The 21,455-nt window shown below is 41.0% G+C and overlaps 1 protein-coding gene across 6 annotated transcripts in view; it reads right to left on the bottom strand.

Moving 5' to 3' along the window:
• Nucleotides 1–279: 279 nt before the first annotated feature.
• Nucleotides 280–21,455, bottom strand: part of COL14A1 (collagen type XIV alpha 1 chain) — a 264,099-nt gene continuing 242,923 nt past the window's right edge. For 5 of the 6 annotated variants that reach the window (XM_059901421.1, XM_059901422.1, XM_059901423.1 and 2 more), the window contains 3 exons: nucleotides 4,574–4,651; nucleotides 2,733–2,888; nucleotides 280–1,117 (listed from right to left, as the gene is read on the bottom strand). In XM_059901421.1, the coding sequence (XP_059757404.1) occupies nucleotides 1,038–1,117; nucleotides 2,733–2,888; nucleotides 4,574–4,651 (314 nt within the window). In that variant the 3' untranslated portion in view covers nucleotides 280–1,037. Of the gene's footprint in view, nucleotides 1,118–1,368; nucleotides 1,926–2,732; nucleotides 2,889–4,573; nucleotides 4,652–21,455 lie in introns of those variants that run through there. The other variant, XM_059901424.1, reaches the window with a different exon arrangement.

Genomic DNA, 21,455 nt, shown 5'->3' on the forward strand with positions numbered 1-21,455 from the left:
CATTTATTTAGCATCAGTCTTACATTTTCACAGTCATTGCTATCTGGTAGGTTATAAATGAATAATAGAATTCTGTCAGTCTGTTAGGCTCAAGTCAACTGCCTTTTTCTGTTAAGTGTCCTACCATACTCAGAATGAATGTTTGAATGAGTGTCTAAAGGTAGGCAGCTGTCGTTTTTCTGGTTAAACCTAAGCCAAGACTACAAAAGTTTAAGGTGACATATAGAAATGGAATAAAATAAAAACAATCCACATACATTGTTTTAAATTTTTATTTGCTTAAAAAAAAGAATGGAAATAGGTTTGCAAAAATATATCTGCATGTACAAAGTAATCCATGTGGTTAAGGAGGGCAAGCTCTGGAACATACTGCTGGATAAATTGTTCATCAAAATTGGATCTTTTTCCATCAGAATCAGTGGAAAGTCATTATTTTACATGTCAAAAGCCACTGAAAAAACTAAATCTATTTTTACAATCACCAAATTCAGAAAGGTTATATTCTAACACATATTCTTGGATACCAGTGAAGCTAGTTACCAAGTGATCTCAGAGTTGGACAGATCAATTTAGCAAGAGGTAGTTTCTCCAATCATGTCCCTTCTTTCTTTTCAGCAAGGTCATTCCTAGAGGGGATAAGGATAAACAGCATAATCTTCAAGTCCCTTTGAATTCCTGTTCTGCTGGGACCCCATTTTCCTCAAAGACAGTCGTATCTGTCTTGTTGCATTTTAGGACTTGAGATCATCTAACACAGAAAATATTCCAGAGTTCAAACTTCTTGGCCAATTTTTCTTTGAGCATGCCGTTAAAACAACAAAGAGAAATCAATCCTATGGTGTCATGGATTAAGGGGAATTTTTTAAAACATACTTTTTGTTAATATAACAATATTATTAACAATATCCAAGGAGGAGATGTAGGCTGGTGAAATGAGCCCCCTCCAAAGGTAGCATACAAACCACATAACGACATTCTTCTTGAATAAGTTGCCTTAGGAGCTTTTGCGGTTGGTCCTCCAAGTTCTCCTGAGACTATCAAATCCCAGAGCCCCACAGCTCCATGGCTTCCAGCTCATCTTGGACAGGGGTGAATTCTGGCTGATCAGGATGGGGAGCTAGAGAGGAAGAGTGGGGGTGGGGACTTGATAGAACCCAGGAACCATAAATTGATATCCTCCCCTTATATGGGTCCATAGAGACATAGTCTCTAAAGTACAGAGATATCCTGCTTGGGTAGAAAGTAGTAGCTACCTTTACCAACCACACTGCTTGCACCTTTCCCAGGAGGTTTCAGACGGTTAGTGAAAGAGGGAAGGCACAGGTATACTGCAGAAATTGTTAGGAAACTAGAATCACAGCCAACTGCTTAAATATTACATGTTTTATTTACAAAAGAAACCCTGAAATATCAGCAGAATGATGAAAGAAAAATAAATTTTAAAAACCAATCTCATGTTAGAATTCCAACACCAGGGGACAGTAGTGAGGGGAGGTGATCAGAGGAAGAATGGATAGTAGGGTGGTGAGGGAGAAAGATGCCCAGCAATTTGTGTGGCTACAGGAAAGAGGAGAAGACACATTTAAGTAGCTATTCCTGGGCCTTCACCTAGGGAAGCTTGGGATAATTCTTGGTAGACAATCTTATACTTACGCTCAGTCAGTTTCTATAACAACTGACACATGTGATTTGGTTAAGTTCCAGTCTTATCATTGTATGTGTTTGGAGCAGGGAGGGCAAGAAATGTGACAGTGGGCAGGCAGGGAAGCAGGTGAGGCAGGGAAACAGAGTGCCCATTGTTAGGGGCAGGGGATGGGTGGTGGTGGTCAACAGGACAGTTCTGTATCTGCAGCCAATTGCCCAGGCCAATGTAATCAGTGGAGGAGTTCCACATCAGTGCTGGTAATCATTGTAAGGGATCAGATCTTAATAAGGGACAGGGAAATTTGAGAGAACGGGGAGGGAAGAGATGAACAGAGAAAAACACATCAGCAAAACTTTGACCAGTCCCTCTGGCAAATAAGGTTAAATTTCTTCTAAAGCAGAAAATTTAAATTCATTGGCTAATAAGTTCATTGCCCGAAAGCAGTCTTTGAACCTCTCTCTTGATGCTTCCAAGTGTGACTATGTTAGAAAATGTCCCATTACACAACCCTCCAGCATGCAGACCACAGATGTTTTCAGGAAGCATAATCTTTTCGAAATCTCAGTCTAGTAGTTAGTAAGAGGCAAGGACAGCATGGCCACTCTTGTTTCTTAAAATAATCCTTGGTGACCTAAAATGCATGCGGTGGGCAGGATGTCACCCAACAGTATCTCCAGGGCCCTCCTAATTACGGGGAAAGTTCTAAGTTTGAGGTTTCCCCAAAACAAGAGTAAAACTTTAGAGGGCATCATGGCCACACCACAGAAATAACACAGAATGAGAGGCCCCAAAGAATGTTCAAACATGTCCCTCAATGATCAGATATGAGGTCAGAGGCCAAATCTGTGTGGATCGTCATTTGGAAGCAAGGAAGACTTAGATGTGGTATTATTTTAAACTTCCTCTTCAGGGGTAACCTCTATATTAATTTGTACTTTACAGAAGATGCCTCTGGATAATTTAAAAGGTAGTGAGCAATTCAAGCTCTGCTTCCTGCCCATAATAGGTCTGCTTTTATAGCACCCTCACCATTATGATACTAAGCATAGTAAGACATTGCTCAAAGCCCACAAGGGCTGCCACTTACCTCCTACGTTGTAGGCAGAACATGAAGAGGGGTCGCAGTATCCAGGCTGGCCAGAAGGACCTTGTGGTCCAGGCACCCCCAAGTGACCTGGTGGACCCCTTGGTCCAGGAGAGCCAGGGGGTCCAGGGCTTCCTGGCCGACTTTCCCCGGAAGGACCTACGAAGTACCCACCAATGAAAACAGTTGGTCTTTTATCATCACAGGGTGAGTTTTCAGACTACCAAGAAGTAAACTAACTCTTACAAGAAGCCATATTACACATCTTAACAACTAGGGTGATCTGCCTCTCTCTACTCATTGAGTTCTATTCCTGGACAGAGGATCATACTGCAATCACATGTTCTCCTGGAGGTCAATGCTTTCAATCAGCTCAGGAAACCAGAAAAATGTAGTCTTTTTTTATCACCTCTTGGCTATGAAAGAGAAAGGAGCATACCACTGTCAACCTTGTTTTCTTTATGGAGCTTCTGTTTCCCAATGCAGGTTCCTTATGAATTCAGTGTATGGGCATGCACACACACACACACATACATGTGCACACACACATACATGTGCACACACACATACATGTGCACACACACATGAACACACTTGATCTCAACCTTATAACTTATACTGGTTTATGGCCCCAGATAATTGGAATAAATTAGTCTAAATTTGAAAGAAATTATACTGGAGGAGAAAAATGAGAATTCTGAAATTGGACCCAATATACGAATCCAAAATTTCTTTAGGCTAGCTTGAATCAGTTGAGAACTTACATTGAGTGAAAGTGAGAGGGGCATTAAAATTTTTGTGAATTTAAGAAGTATGTCAGTCTGGAATTTTTCTGGTTGATGCATTTGTTTTGTTTTGCTTTAGGCCTGGATTCCAACAGTGTTTATAAGGCCTTTTTCAACTAGAAATGAAACTCTTCAACTAGAACCAAAATGAAAATTAGGAACACGTATCACCTTATATTTGAAAAGCATTGTGACTCTCAGATGCATTCAGTTCCGTTCAATTAACATTCACCAACCACTCATTCTGTGTAAGGCACGAGCTAGATCAGTTCCTCATACAATCTCTAACAACAGGAGTATTTATACTCAAAGTGAATCCATTGCATTAGGAATCTCTCCTACAAAAAGTATTTTCCAAAATCATCATTAGGTTGGAAAGAAAAATCGGTAGGTCATTTGATTCAATATGGCTAAGACGGGGATTGTAAATATACAATAGGATTGTAAACTCATAACTTTAATAAAAGAGTATGATCATCTGGAGGCCATTCTAAAAGCACATAGTAAAATACACAAAACTCATTCAGTAAGATGACCATGGTGGCAGAAACTACGAGTGTTCATCAAATATCCATGTGTTCCCCTAGATTTTCAGACACCCTTACAGGTCGGCTGGGGCTATATGACTAGTTTCAGCCAGTGAAATATGACTGGAAATGACATCTTTCATCCTGCATTCAGGAAGTTGATGTGCCTCCTTTATCTTTCTCCTCAAGGCCTTTTGTTCCAAAATGGGGGGAAAGTTACCCTACCCACATGAAACTTTGGGTAAGTATCAATCCACTAAGCACTGGGGATTGATTTGTTACTACAGCATAGCCTAGCCCAGCCTAACTCATGCAACCAATAAGATCCCAGAATATGCTGTGTCTTTGGGGGCTTGTGTATTGGGAGGTTCATTACTAACAAACTGGCCTTCCAATGAAAGGAATGAGAAATATAGCCATTCCAGTTGGACACAAGGATGTAATATGGCCATTTGCCTCACCTGCAATGTCAAGTGAATATAAAGATTTAGGATTTCCATCTTGCAGTTTCCTGTTAGGTAGGAAGAGTTACCTGCTGGCCCAGGGGGGCCTCTTGGACCTTGAGTTCCAATGCCTGGATTTCCTTTATCTCCCTTCACACCAGTTAAACCTATTGAAAAAAAGAAGAAAAAAGAAAGAAAGAAAGAAAAGAAAAGAAAAGAAAGTTCTGCTTAAAATGAAATCTGGGTGGCTCTGTTTTTCTGGGTTTCGAAAGGACATCGCTGATGAAGACAATGATGAGGGTTGATTTAGGGCTATGGTTATCATGGGACTTTTAAATTGAATCCTGACACTGGTGACTTCTGCACAACCACATACAGAAGGCTGGCTCTGTATCTGAGCTTGTCCTCTGTATTTGTAATACTGCAAGTTTATCGTCCTCCCTCCCACTGAAGTGGCTCAGCCTGCAGGGATCTGGCCTGTGTCTTTGCACGCACCAGGCCATTGGACGTATGCAGTTGGCACCCCACGAGTAACACAATAGAAATCACAAGTGGACATATCTAACATTTTCCTTTTGGTCCACCCTGTAATGTATCTGCAAAAGGCATGAATTATAATTAGGCAGCAAAGTTCTAAAGAGCGTGAGTTTCCATTAAAAACTTGGAAGCTTCAGGAAAGCCTGTGTTTGATTTGGCTGATTCAGCCCCATAAAAATCTAAACCTATTCATGTTTCTTTTCCACTGAACAAACTTCTTATTCCAAATAATTTACGGTGTTGTTCACAAACTATACATTTTTACAGGCAGAAAAACAGAGAAATACATGCTCTGACACCTCATCGTCCAAATGGGTCCTATCACAAGACTGCTGAACAGGTGACAGCATGCTATATTGAGGCCCGATTCGTCAGACAGAGAGGAGCATCAGACTGGGGTCTGGGTTACCCTGGCTCGCAACACAGAAAGTCTCTAGTATCTGTTTTTCATGTACAACAATACTTTGAAATAATAGAATGCAGAACTACATCTCTTCGTAATTACAAAGAAATTATGTGTGAACTGGCAAAGCCTAGGAGGGAACATAAATAAAGGAAAGTAATCAATTTGATAGGCAGCAGGCATGCAAATGATCTAAAGTGTTTAAAGTTACAAATAACTTTTTTTTCCCTTCTAAGTGCAATACATATTCACTGTAGGCAAATTAGAAGATACAAAAAGCAAGGACTCCAGTCCTAGAAAATAATCACTTTTAACATCTTGGTTTGTAACTTCCAGAAAGAAAGGTATTGATGTAGTATTTGCTCTGGGAATAGCAGTTTTTTTTCTACACTGCACATATACTGATTGTCCTTTCGTTTGAAGTTTTGATGTCTGCTGTGTTCCTTGTTGACCACCTCTTGGGGTCAAGGTATACCTGTCACCTTTAAAAAAGCCCTTCTTCCTTGTTAGCGGTCCTCAGGGCTGCTCCATCCACCTCAATGCTTCCCTAACATCCATGTCTATTGCTTGTGGCCTTGGTGGTGTTTTCTGAGCTCACAAAAGACCAGTACTGCAGGAAGAGGGCAGGGCACTGACCACTGAGCCTCTGACCTCCTGTTCCGAGACTCACTATTCTCCTAGGAACTGACAGGAAGAGAGTTATTTCTCAAAAGTAAAACTACAATCACATCTGAGTTTAAAAATCACGTAACTTACTCAGACAAGCCAATACCAAATGCTCAATTGCTAAATCAAGTTGTTCAGACAGAAAATCACCATAAGTACGTCTACCGGGCGTTGCTCAAATAGCTACTAGTTTAGCTAACTGGGTAATAATTGGAGTGAGTACTTTTGTTTTTTTGCTTTTTATTTATTTATTTTATTTTTGGCTGTGTTGGGTCTTCGTTGCTGCGTGCAGGCTTTCTCTAGTTGTGGCGAGCGGAGGCTATGCTTCGTTGTGGTGTGTGGGATTCTCATTGCAGTGGCTTCTCTTGCGGCGGAGCACGGGCTCTAGGTGTGCGGGCTTCAGTAGTTGTGGCACACGGGCTTAGTTGCTCCGCAGCATGTGGGATCTTCCCGAACCAGGGCTCAAACCTGTGTCCCCTGCATTGGCAGGCGGATTCTTAACCACTGTGCCACCAGAGAAGTCCTGTGAGTACTTTTTTTAATAGGAGGTAGATGCTCCCTCACTTGCGAACAATTGTGTCCTAACGTGCATCTGGAAATTTAGCAGAAATAGCCTCTTCTTCTGTGAGAGTTGGAGTTGCTTTCCCCACAGGGAACCACTGATTTTTAAAGAATTAGAACACAAGAAAATACACCGATGACTAACAGCAGGCTGCATGATTAAACGCACAGTTACTCAGAGGCCTCCCGTGACCTTACAGTACCTAAGGATCAACGGTAAGGACATGGCTTCTCGGGGATTCTCCACAAGCGGAAGACGTAGGCTGAAGAGGACATCCTGGACAGTATCCTTGGGAATAAGCCCCTGATAAGAGTTTCCTGACCTATCCTTTGCTTATTCACAAAGAAAGCAAAAGGTGGGGAAGACTGGGGTGTAGAACGTCTGGTTGTTTTAATTTTCTAATTATGTAGAGAAAAGCAAGTGGCATTTGTTATTATCTGCAATACAAGTCAAAGTAAGAGAGGAAGGTCCTCAAAAGAATATTCCAGCCCCTCAAGATGCCTTAAAAGAAAAAAAAAAAAAAAGAAAGCTTTTAAGGATATAGTTATATATTAACAGAGAATTTTAGATTTCCTTATCCTTGAAGTTATGAAATGTTCCAACTACATGTAGGCTAATATATCAATATTTGTCTATGTCTTCACTTGTGTTTCTCAGACTGAAGGAATACTCAGGTCCATGACAACCGATAAATCTTTTTTCTGGAATGAAAAAAACATGTTAAAAAACACCATTTAAGGGACTTCCCTGGTGGCCCAGTGGTTGAGAATCCGCCTGCCAATGCAGGGGACATGGGTTCGAGCCCTGGTCCGGGAAGATCCCACATGCCACGGAGCAACTAAGCCCATGCACCACAACTACTGAGCCTGTGCTCCAGAGCCTGTGAGCCACAACTACTGAGCCCATGTGCCACAACTACTGAAGCCCGCGAGCCTAGAGCCCGTGCTCTGCAACAAGAGAAGCCACCGCAATGAGAAGCCTACGCACCACAACAAAGAGTAGCCCCCGCTCGCCCCAACTAGAGAAAGCCCGCGCAAAAATGAAGACCCAAAGCAGCCAAAAATAAATACATATATACATACATACATACATAAATAGAGTTAAAAAAAAAAACAGAACACTATTTAAGTATCTAAGATGAGGACTGAAATTGAAGGCTAAGCTTAGAGACCTCAGATCTCTAAGAATAGAACTGGATATACTTTTGATAAGCCTCATAGGCTGTAATTAAAAGGAAGGAAATCAAATGTTCTAAAATGTCAGCCTGTGACTGTCCATGAAATGACAATAAAGTCTGGGCATAGTCATTCTTTACAGACAAAATGCAGTCATCACCCATAATAAGGGCTCTCTCATACACCTCTTTTGTGAGGGTCCAAGGTGGGGCCATTTGGTGCTGAGATGGGGTCACCAGAGCTAAGTACCAGCATCTTTTCCGCAAAGACATGGGGACTCCTGAGTTCACAGGATATTCCCTCCTGAAATACCCTTTCCACCTTGGGTGTCTCCATAAATACTCCTCATTCTTAAAGACTCAACTCAAAGCTTCTTTACAACCACAACAGGCAGAAGCACAACAAATTCAAAGGGGCAAGGATTATCTATCTCAATCATGGCTATATCCCCAACATTTCTATGGTGCCTTCCACATAGTACCTAACCCACAAATATTTATTGAATGAACAAATGAATGAATGAATGAATGAATGAATGATTTGCTTCCGTATTATCTGTGCCTCCTTTGGCACTTATCCCATTGCATTGCTTGTTCTCATGTTCATCTTGCCCGGCACCATGAGCCTGATGACTGCAGGGATCGTGCCTTATTTATTGCTCTAGTGTCAGATCCAAGCACAATCTCACACATAGTAGGTGTCCAGTAAATACTGGAAGGCTAACGGAATGACTGAATGTCTACAACAAAATGCAGCTGACTGGTAAAAAGCAAGCATGACCTTTGAAGGATCAAAAAAAAAAAATCTTTAGGCTGGAACTCTGCTTTTACTTTCACATGCCTGGCTTTTGTGAAAACTGTTTTTTTCTGACAAGTTCCTTATGTGGCAATATTAACTACTAGTGTCATTTAGAGATGAATATCACGGACTCCAATTAAATTTACGTTTCTGTCATTTTTTTAAAAATGAGCATACGGACTTCCCTGGCGGTGCAGTGGTTGAGAGTACACCTGCCAATGCAGGGGACACGGGTTTGAGCTCTGGTCTGGGAAGATCCCACATGCTGCGGAGCAACTAAGCCTGTGCGCCACAACTACTGAGCCTGTGCTCTAGAGCCCGCAAGCCACAACTACTGAGCCCTTGCACAACAACTACTGAAGCCCGTGTGCCCAGAACCCGTGTTCCACAACAAGAGAAGCCACTGCAATAAGAAGCCCGCGCACCACAACGAAGAGTAGCCCCTGCTCGCTGCAACTAGAGAAAGCCTGCGCGCAGCAACGAAGACCCAACGCAGCCAAAAATAAATAAACAAAAATTTTTTAAAAATTGAGCATAGCTGATATAAATGAAGATCTAACGTACCAAAAATATGATTTAGTTAAGATTAAAATATCCTTAGTTTTCTGTGGTGTTACCAAAAATATTTAGAATAGAATAAAATCTTTTCTATTATTTATTCATTCATTCTTTTTTCTTTTTTTAATGAGAATTTTTATGATCTACTCTCTTAGATCTTACTCTCATTAAAATTTTAAGATCTTACTCTCTTCTTTCTTTCTTTTTTGAAACTTTTAAAATAGACTTTACTTTTTTAGAGCAGTCGTAGGTTCACAGCAATACTGAATAGAAAGTAGAGAGAGTTCCCGAATATCCCCACCCCCTACACTTGCATAGCCTCCGCCATTATCAACATCCCTCAGTAGAGTGGTATATTTGTCATATTCTTTCTTTTTTAAAAGTCTCATTACAGGGCTTCCCTGGTGGCGCAGTGGTTGAGAATCTGCCTGCTAATGCAGGGGACACGGGTTCGAGCTCTGGTCTGGGAAAATCCCACATGCCGTGGAGCAGCTGGGCCCGGGAGCCACAACTACTGAGCCTGCGCGTCTGGAGCCTGTGCTCCGCAACAAGAGAGGCCACGATAGTGAGAGGCCCGCAAACCGCGATGAAGAGTGGCCCCCGCTCGCCGCAACTAGAGAAAGCCCTCGCACAGAAATGAAGACCCAACACAGCTTAAAAAAAAAAAAAAAAAAAAAAAAAGTCTCATTAGAAACCACATCAGGGCTACCTGATTCTCCCTTACTACTATCTAACACTAGACCCTCCACTATTTTCTTTTACAGATCTACTAAGGCAGAGACATGTTTGTTCTAGTTCATCATTATATTCCTAGTGCCAGGCACATATTAGTCACTCAAGAAATATGATGAATGAATGAAATACAAGGTCTGATTGCAGATTTTGACAAACCAAGAATGTGACCAGTTGGTGTGTCAGCTATTCCTATAAATGGCCTCACCAGGTTTTGAATGCTAGATGCTTTACATGTATAAACTTACTTAGTCTTCACAAGAACCAAGATGGCAGGCACTACTCTTAACCCTAAAAGAGGCCTGTGATTCAGAGAGGTTAAGTCCTTTGTCCTTAGCTAGTACGTAACAGAGCCAAGGTTTCAACATAGGCAGGTTGATTCTGAGGCCTATACACTTAACCACAACACTCCCGGCCTCTCCATCCCAAGCTGGACCTAGAGGCTGAGTTTGTCTTGTTTGCTGTAGTCATGGCTTCCTGAACTGCCTGTCCAATCTATCTGCACATTTTCTCTGGTCCCACACTCAGAAATCAGCCCTGTGGTTATCGTATTTCCTCAACTTACTTCCCTTGGTTTACACACTTGCCCTCTGCTCTGAGCAATACTTGGGGTTGATTTTAATAGGATTTATCCTGCTCACACTGATGACTTGCCCAGGATCTGGCCTTTGGTTATCAGTTTCCTATTTTCTTTGGCCTGTTGGCCTCTGAGTGGGAAGATTTTACCCATTTCTATGGTCCCATGACCACACCAAGCGCTCAGGCTAGAGTCTTATGCTACTCCATGGAGCAGAGACATTCCCTCTTTATTCCAGACATTCTGAGCAACTCTCAGAATTTATGCCCAGGCAGATATGCAAGGCCTGGGTAATGTTTTCACTGTAATTCTACCAAGAAGCCGCAGAAAATGTGAGACAAGGCTTCAGCTGTGTTATTATATTGTCTGTTGCCTGGGAAATGGCTGGTGATAAATTCCAAGTAGAGTCTGTTTTTCATTCAATATATGCTTGAATGCCTGCTAGGTACAAGGTACTGGATCAAGTACCTAGCTACAAGGTGGCAGATTAATTGGACTCAATCCAACAAGTATTTTATGTCCTTTTCCAGGCTCTGCTATATTTACATGCTTGGCCCATAGGATTAGTACCAGCATGTGCAGCTCCACATTTTGTGCTATGGTGGCCAAGACTGCAAAATACATATTGGTTTTAAATGTAAAAGAATCTTTGCAAACCATTGCTAAGGATCTCTCTCCCTATTGCCTTTTTCATAAAACAACTAGCCATCTAGTATGCCTCTATAATTCAGGGCTCAGCCAGGGAAAGGTAAACCACTCTAGATCTTTCAGGCAAAGGGAATTTAATACAGGGATTTGGTTACATGGGTGACAGAAGGACTGAGAAGCCAAATAGAAATGATGAGGCAACCCATAACATTAGCAACAGCAGGAAGCAACTATCACCCCTAGGTGTGCAGGGACCAAGAGAGGAAATGGTGTGCCTGGAGCCTTCTGGTAGGATCTAGAATGAGAGTGACAGATGCTCCAGTGGAAGCAGGAGCCACACAGGGGCTGTAGCCACAGCTGGAGTGGCAGAGGAGGCAGGGGTGGGGCTAAGAGGAGAAAGAGTCTGACTCTTCTCCTCCTCTTACCCTCTAATCCTCCGCAGTGCCTCCCATTGGCTGAACCTGCTCAGGAGCAGAGGACAAAGGAGCCTGGAGACACGGTGACGCACAGCTAAAGGAGGGAGAGGAGCAAACCGAAGGCAAACTCCCAGTCCAGTCCTAATATCAGATGCTGAGAATTCAGAGTCAAAAGTATCCTTCCTGCCTGTCACAGGTCACCATGCAGTAGAGAAAACAGACAAACGAGTAGCTATAATGCGGTACGAGAATTGCAACAACAAAATATGAGGGCATCAAATTGAGGCATCTGTGGGGAATCTCAGAACGCTTTCCAATAGAGCTGACCCTTGGAGTTAAGTCTTGAAGAGCAGGCATTAGCCAAGAAAAGAAGGGGTGGATGGAAACGCACACGCAAAGGCTTGCTGATAAGAGAGAACAGGGCATGCCTGGGGAGTTAGAGATGGTTTGGAATAGCTTTGGCGGCTGCCGGCTGGGGAGTGGTCTAGGCCACGTCAGGACAAATTTTGTGTATCAGACTGAATTTGAATATGGGCCCTTAAGTGCATAGAACTCCTTCAATACTTTCTACCTACCCTTTTTTTTCCCGTTTTTTTTTTTTTTTTTGTAAGTCATACTATTTTTCTTAAAGAGGAACTCAAACTGTTTAAGCTTCGGGACCCACAAAACCTGGGTCGGCCTCTGCTGGAGACTACAAAGCAATACAACTAGCTGAGGTGGACCAGAATCCTGCAGAGCTCAACCCCACCAATAAACACTGTGCTAGTCTCACTGAAAAGCTGAGGAAAACGCATTGAATCATTAAATAGGGCTACCCAGTAGCCAAAGGAACCCACTAACCAGATCAAGAGCAAGACAACAGGATATTTTGCACTTCCATGTTTTCTATCACTCAGAGACATGATAATATAGGCAGGAGGTCCTCAGGTCTTTTGACCACAGACATCTAAATTAGACACACTTACATCTGGGCAGTAGAGGGCAGGGGGAAGCACAGAGGGAGGAGGCAGTGAAGGAGGGAGAAGGGAGGAGAGAGGAGAGAAGATGATGAGGTACCCAGCTCATCAACACACACTAACCCTATCTCGTTCTTTGCAGGTTGACAGTTCACAACTGCAGGGGTGGAGCAAAAGAGAACACGGATTAAATAGGGCACCAGGAATCCTGGTGTTTTGTCCATCTAGTTTTGCCACTGATATTATGACCTCATAGGTACATAATGTCAGACCAAACACCAATCTATCACTTTCAGCTCCAAAGTTTTGATTGCTCTTCCTCAAACGCCATATCATTTCCAGCGTTGACTGTTGGGAAAATTATAAATGATACAAAGTTAGCAGGAAAATGAGCCAATTGCTATAGCTTAAAAAATGAGTATTGTAGGTTCAGCATGAATATTCAGCCATTTGATGGTATTTAAATAGATATTTAAATTAGAGCTTGGTCTGGTCTTTATTCTTTACAGAACTGAAAAGTGATGTGATGCTCTCCATTCTCGGAAAAGAAGGGAGTTTTGTCAGGGCATTGGGACAAGGCCAGGGTCTATGGAGTTTAAAACAAAATGTGTTACGGCCAACAGCCCTTCATAATAAGCATGAAGAATCACTATTAAGATAAATACATCCTATATCTAAGATCTTCATCATGTTTTTCCGAGCTAGTAAAAAGTCCAGAAAAGTCAAATTGCTTTGCTATATTCACATAATAATTTAATGTCAAAGTTAAATCTAGAACCAATGAAAATGAAAAGGGTTAATGAATATATCTTCTCTATGTATGTTTTCACCCATCTACACAAATGCATTTGGTATACTTATTTATTACAATGTATTTACTGCTTTAAAAGCCATGTCAAAAAATTCACTGAAAATGGTTTATCATAGCTAATATAAACAGCTTTAGTTTTATCATATAAACTAGTACATAGTATACTTCCATTTCACTTGTTTATGTTCAAGGCCAGAAATTTAGAAAATGCCAAAGTACATTTCCACATTTAAAAGATAGGGAGGGAGTGGGGAAAAGAGAATTGGATGAAGGACATCAAAATGTACAAACTTCCACTTATAAGATAAATAAGTACTAGGGATGGAAAGTATGACATGATAAAAATAATTAATACTGCTGTGCATTATATATGTAAATGGTCAAGAGAGTAAATCCTAAGAGAAAAATATTTTCACAAGAAAAAAACATTTTTTTCCAATTTCTTTAATTTTGTATCTATACGAGATGATGGATGCTCATTAAACGTACTGTGGTAACCATTTCATGGTGTAGGTAAGCCAAATCATTATGCTGTATGCCTTAAGCTTATACAGTGTATGTTAATTATATCTCAATAAAACTGGAAGAAAAAATGATAAAAAATAAAGTGAAGGGAGTCTCTCTCTTTCTCTATTTCCAGATTATTTGTGTGTGCGCATGTGCTCACACACACACACACCACACACAGAGGCAATATAGGCAGAAGATCCTTTGACCTTTTTACCACAGACATCTAAATTAGACACACTTAAATTTGGGCACTGAAATATCCAAGGATTTTTCTATGCATTTGGGAAATGCATATAAAATATACCCAGTATAACCAAAACGTCTATTTAAAAATTTCTCCCTGCTTTTCTGGCTAAAATTATATGATGATGATTTGAAGAAAATGCTGACGTTGTCAACTTGGCAGTCATTGGCTATTAACAGGATGTCTTTAGATTGATGAACTAAACCACATGGGCTTCTGCTTTTATCATGGCTCTAGGGTTGAATGAGAAATGGCAGCCAAAAAGCTAGCCAAGTGGTAATTAACACCATAAATCTCTTATGAGTCATGAAATAACTATCAGATAACAGGTATTATGAGGAATAAAAGGAAAACAGACATTAAATTTGGGTTGTGGGGAGCATGTAGTCTCATTGGTGAAACAGGATTAACAGAGGTGAAACCAATAAAGGACAATTCAAGAAAGTATATTCTACCTTGGTGCTAAATGACATGTTTTACACAGTAATGAGGTAGGGATCAGCCATCCATTCATTTGTCAAATATTTGTTCAGCCTCCTTGTGGAGGATGCAGAGATGAAAGGCACAGCCCCATTCAAGGAACTAACAGTCCAGCGGGAAGACAGACAAGTACACCGACAACTACAATATAATGGGAAACTGCTATGATGGAGGCATGTGTTTGCGGACCAGGGAGTACAAACGAGAGCGATGTTACTCAGATCTTCCACCTGTTCATCCAGTTGGAATAATGTAGTGTAGCAACAACAAACACACTGGCCAAACAAATAAACCACAGTGAGGGATGAGTGGTCTGGCAGAGCTGACTCTTGAGATGAGTTTCGAAGTTTGGGTCTGAATGAGCCAGAGGAAGAAAGAGAGTTCTGGGGAGTCAGAATAGCATGTGAAAATCCATGAAAGGCTATAAGAACAGGGCACAACAGGAATCAGCACTGAGTATGGAAAGGAAAAGGCATGTATGAAGGATGTGGTAAACCAAAATAGTGGTCTGAATTCTTCACTATTCTGCAATAGAATTATGCATCTGTTCTCTTGCAACAGGCTCATGCATTTCCCTATCCCTTGGATTTTGACTTGGCCATGTGACTTGCTTCAACCAATGGGATATCAGTGGGCAATGATGTGAACAGAGGTTTAAAATATGATTGGTGGGTGGGTTGCCCTGTTTATTTCTGCCAATGCCATAAGGAGAACATACTCTAGGGAGCTACTGCCCCCCCAGCCAGGGCCCCAGCACAGTAGAGCTGCCCTTGCCTCCCACAGACATGTGGTGAGAAATAATATCTATTGTTGTATGTTACTGAGATTTTTGTGGTTTCTTATGCAGCAAAAGCTGACTCATACTGAGAGCCCTGAGCAGTTCAGTTTGGCTAGAGCAAAGGGTACAGACTTGAAGTGAAGCTGGCTGGAAAACATAAGCCGGGACTACACAAAGATATCTTCCTGAGATGGCATTAACATTGGGCAGTATTTCTAGCATATTACCCATTACCCAAGACAAGGACTGAAATCCAATGCAAAGAATCTGCTACAACCTACTACACAGACATTCCAATTAAGGATTTCAAAAAAAATTTAAGCTACAGAAACAACTACATCAGTTTTCATGGCAAAAAGAAAACAAAACAACAGCTACAGTTTTTCGTTATTGTAAGTCATATTACAGTAGTACGAAGCGTGGGGACACAATTTAATGATAATTTTAATTTGTCAATGACTTTTTAAAATAATTCTTTATGTTTGACTGGCAAATGATTTTATCCTGACTACAATGAATTCCAGAAATAGGGACACAAAAAGTGTTAGTCTACGAAAAGCCTTTTCCAATAGGTGCTACTCTTTCAAGGTGCTTAAATCTACATCTTATATTTCCCTCTAAAAAGCTACATCTGGCATTTGAATAATTTAAAGGAGGTGGGAGAGAAAGACACCCATTTAAATGGCGAAAACAGGTAGACACAGCATGAGCCAACCCTTCACAAGTGTGCTAGAAGTCAGACTGCGTGGAAATCATTCTTACAGATGAAAGCATCACCCTGGTTAGATGGCAAGGGCAGAAAACCTTGGTTTAATTTAGAACAAGGTGATTAAATACGTATTCACAAATTCTATGCTCCTCCCTTCAAATGTACAGCTTAGTCCCCCTCTACTTGAGCATGGGCAGGGCTTAGTGACTCCCTCCTAATAAAGAGACTATGATGAAAGCACAGCTGTGACTTCTGGGGCTAGTTACAGAAGGTACTGTGGACTCATCCCTGCTCTCTGGCAGGGATTACTGGCTCTGAGGACAGCGGCCGCCATGCTGTGAGAACATCCAAAGCATCCCTATGGAGAGCCTCATTCTTCTCATGCAAATATAAGCAGAGAAGTCAGGGAGGGCCTGAGACCCTGCTAATCATTCTTGATAGTGAGTGAGCCAGCCATCCTGGAAGTAGATCTGCCAGCCCCATTTGAGCCTCCAGATAACTGTAGCCCTGACTGACATCTTAACTGCAACCTCATGAGAGACCCTGAGCCAGAAGCACCCAGCTAAACTACTCCTGAATCCCAGACCCATTAAAATCCACGATTATATATGTTTTGTTGTTCTAAGCTTCTAAGTTTTAGAGTAATTTGTTCATAGTAATAGATCAATACATAAGGCTTCTTTCTGCAGCCATGGTAAATGCAAAGGGTCACTCTGTAACAGGAAAAAAAAAAAAACAACCTACAGAATAAAAGATGGTACAAAGAGATAAAGAGAAAGAGCATTCATTGTCAATGCCTTAAGGTCACTACACATTAGGAAAACACAATCCATCAAACCTTCAGAGAAAGGTCTTGTTCCAAAGGACATTCAAATTGGACTTTACCGGATAATTAATGGGTGGGAAAAGAGAACACTCTTTATTTCTCTGGAATTCATCTCTCAGGATATGAGAGGGAGGGGATAGGAAAGCAAGAGAGGAAGAAGGTAAACATGTATTTCAGCAGATTTTTATCAGCAATGAAAAGATGATGTCTCATGCAACTGAGTATCAACCATAATACAACATCACAGGGAAGACTTGTAAATATTTAAGCATCAACCAGTAACTTATTATGAGAGCTCTACTGGCCCTCTATCTTTCATCAAGTTGATCTGTCCCATAAAGAGAATTTTCCCAGGAATAAACCAGGATACAAGGGACATTAAGAAGTTTCACAGATGCTTACCATTGAGGCATTCCTGGCTCACAACTACTACGCTTCATTTCTGAATTTGTGACCAAAGTTTTCTGCCAAATGTATCGTCTATGCCAACAGCTCTTTTCAGCCACAGGAATTGAACATAAGAACCCTACTTCTCTCTCCCAGCTTTGAATCCACTGGGGGCCTAGCTTCTTCTCTAGACTTCTCAGCCCTGTGGATTCACAGTAAACTGTGGCGCGAGCATAAGGGACTCAGTGTTAGCTTTAGTGTGCGTGCAGCATCTGCTGCCCTGACAACCACTTCTCTGTCTCTGAAAGGTGGTGTCGCTGACTTAACGGCAACCAGAAGATGGCCGATCCCCTTTCTATCTGTGTCTGCTTCGGGGAGTTCAGTTGTGTTTCATCTTATCCTTCTCCCATCCCCCTTTTCTCATCTTCTGAAACAAAGACCATCTTTTTCAAGTTAATCACAGAACCCGACTGATAAAAACTGATTTTAAATATTGTCTTTCTTTACATTCAGTCATTGGAAATTTGGTCTTCGGTGGCAGGGAAAGCTCAAGGAGAGGCATTTTCCGACTTCAAAAGTCACTCAGGGATTTTATCCTCAAAGAACAATAACAAATTAATCCTGGGAGCCAACAGAGGGTAGAAACTGCCCTAGCATCAAGCTTTTAGACAAACGTGATATTTTCTCTTGATTAAAATGACATTCCAATATTAATATTTTTTAATCCTCAATAATAATATTGGAGTGACTAGAGCTCTTACATCCAAAAGATTTGATCCCACAGAGCAGACGTAAAGTGCTCATGAAATTTATAGAAACCAATGAAGTCCAGCAAAGGGAAAGTCTTTGCAATGATAACTTCCAGTCATTTCCAGTAAACTTTTTCCAGGTGCTGGCATAGGGAAAGACATGACCCCCGTCTAGTAGGAAAAAAGACATAATGAAAAATCAAGAGATGTGTTAACCAAAAAACATGTGCCTGAAAAAGTAGTAGAAGGTAATATACATTTATTTGCATAATGCCAATGATATACTTGCTATCTTAATAGATCTTCACTGTGAACACAATAGAGACAAATGCAGAGACATAAGTAATTGATAAAGCTCAACTATATCATCTTGAATTTGGAGCTGTTGCATTTTAATAATTCTTAAATACAAGTACATTTTGATTTCTTCATTATGTTTCCATTGTAGTTATGCTGGAAATCTATATATTGGAATAAAGTATTTGACCATAAATTACTCTCCTTTTATTTCTTTATATTATACAGTAGGACATTCTATTTTTTTAAAATTATGTGTGAAGGCAGGTAACATTTATTATCTATAAGTTTCAGTTTAGAACAGTAACAGAAATGTTGCAAATTATTTGTTATAAATAGGAGACAATATGTTTGCTAGGGTTGAGAATCATGGCTTTATAGGTTTCAAGTCCCTTCCCACCTCAGGACCTTTGCACATGCTATTGCTGTCTTTGCCTAGAATGCTCTCTTCTGACTTTCTTTCTTACTGATATGGCAAACCCCTAAACTTTCAGGTCTCGGTTAAAACAGCACTGACTCAGCAAGTAAGTCAGAGTCCCCTCTTCCATGTTCATAGAGCAACCTACATTTTTTTATAACACATAAAAACTGAAATTAAGCTATTCATGTATTTTTTTTGTTTAATATCTGTCTCTATGCTAAGTACATAAAAGGCAAGAGCTGTATCCCCTGTTTACCACTATGCTGTTAACACCCAACACCAGGCCTGACATGTAGTAGATGCTCAGTAAATGCTGGTTAAATGAATGAATGAAGATTCAGAAAGATTAAGCAGCCAAGATTACATAGCTAGTATGTGGCAAAGTTAGGATCCTAACCCATATGTGATTGATGCCCCAAACTGCATTCTTTCCATCCCATCATGCTATTTCCAGCTAAAGCAGCATCACACATAGTAAGGTGAAAACGGTTTCTCTTCTAAAATATCAGAAGTGAAACAAGATTAAATTACGTTGTTCCAGGTTTCTCCCTATTTGCCCCCAGGCTGAGATACTATAATAGAAGTATAACTTCTATACATGCATCTCAAATTGCCAGATCCATGACCAATTTCCCTATAGGTTACTGCCCTACTGGGCCTATGCTAAAATCTAGAATTGTCAAGTGCCAAAATGTATAACCGTAAGAAATGTTTTTATCAGGGACTTCCCTGGTGTCCCAGTGGTTAAGAATCCACCTGCCAATGCAGGGGACACAGGTTTGAGCTCTGGTCCGGGAAGATCCCACAGGCCGTGGAGCAACTAAGCCCATGAGCCACAACTACTGAAGTCTGTGCGCCTAGAGCCCGTGCTCCGCAACAAGAGAAGCCACTGCAATGAGAAGCCCACGCACTGCAACGAAGAGTAGACCCTCCTCGCCACAACTAGAGAAAGCCCACGTGCAGCAACGAAGACCCAACGCAGCCAAAAATAATAAATTTTTTTAAAAATGTCTTTATCATGTTCATAGGTACCCAAAACAGGCTTTGACTTCTCAAAGCTGGTCATCTGCCGGGTCACGGATGCCCCAAGGCTATCCAAACACAGCAGAACAGAGTGCATTAAGAAGCTTGCAAATAGTACAACTATACCCACTAAAACACTCCAGTTAGTCTAGCAGTTCGTATGCTATGAACTGTGGATATTAGGAGCCATAATGAAACAGGGTTCACCAAACCCTGCACAGTGCTGGCCTCCTCTGTGAAACCCCCGCCAAGCAATGAATTTAAAGGTGACAACAGGGCAGAGGTGAGCAAGCACAGATATTCTGGAATCATACACATCTGGATTTGAATTCTGGTTCCCTGCTGTTCAGCTGTGTGGCCTTTGTGACAACTGACCATCTGGCTGAGCCTCAGTTTCCTCACCTAAAAATGGGGCTAATACGGATCTCATAAAAGTTTTATGAGCATTAATAATGTACTAAGCAACTGCTGGTTTATTAAGTAATTGCTTAATAAATGATAGCACCATTTCTTATCAAAGGCCACAGTGCTGTCTTCCTCTAAATTCTGACAGCATGTATTTTCTACATAACTTGCTTAGCAGTTGCCATCTCCCTACTTGTACATTCAGTGATATATCATATTCTTTCCTTACCCAAACCGTGTCTTCTATTTTATCCAAATGAGATTGTATACATGGGACCGAGCACAATATTGGCAGATGCATTTGGCGCCTAACATAACAAGCAAAAGCCATAAATCATAGTATTATCTCACACACTGCCCAGCCAAGAGCCTTACATAAACCTTGAATTTCATAAATATTTGTTGATTTATTATAGAAAATAAACCAGCTATGAATTCCAGCTGTTATGGATATACAATCTAAACATGAAAATCTTTAGTTGGATGGTTCCTCTGATCCAATATATTTTGGAGAATCATGGAAACTGAAGGAGTTGCATGAAGACTGAAATCAGGAAAATCTCCCAGTTCTTTTCAGATAAATAAATAAACTGAATTTTGTGGACTCTAGACCAACTAAGCTACTGTTGTCTGGGTTCATAGATGGTTCAAGATATCAGTGTGGATAATGAACATTTAAATAAATGGAATAAGGAAATAAACAGATTAGTCATCTGGGAATGACATGCAGAGATCAGAATCAGAAATTGAGTTGTCAAGAGGATCTAGTTAGAATCACACAAGGCTGATTGGAGAGTGAGTTAAGGTCAGAATAGTTAGGACTCAATTGTCACAGTTCAGGGAACAACAGAGGAACAAGAGAGGAACCTCAGAGCTGATCCCACCCATTTTTCTAAATTTTGGAAGCCAGGCTACAGAGCCATTTACCTGAAGATGGTGCAGAGTTTAATGGGGAAAGGCCGCAAAAATGTAACCTAGTCCATGGAGGAATCGCTTTTCTTTGACATGAGTTAACAGTGTAGTATAAGTGAGGAGAGAAAGCAGGCGCATCACATTTTGCTTCTGTGATGCAAGTGGAACAAACCCATTCAATTCTGGGTGCCAATAATCAGCCAAGTCTCAGCTGGGTTTAAGCTTTGGAGGAACAATGTGAGCTGCAGGATCTCTTTGAATCATTAAGCTTTGAGGATTCTCTTTCTATTACAACCTATGGCAGAAGACAGCTAAGAGACTGTTCCACACAATCTTATGAAAAACACTTTGTTTAAGTTAAAGGAGAGGGCTTCCCTGGTGGCGCAGTGGT

The sequence above is a fragment of the Balaenoptera ricei genome, chromosome 17 (genome assembly GCF_028023285.1).
Source record: "Balaenoptera ricei isolate mBalRic1 chromosome 17, mBalRic1.hap2, whole genome shotgun sequence".
NCBI classification, from domain to species: Eukaryota; Metazoa; Chordata; class Mammalia; order Artiodactyla; family Balaenopteridae; genus Balaenoptera; species Balaenoptera ricei.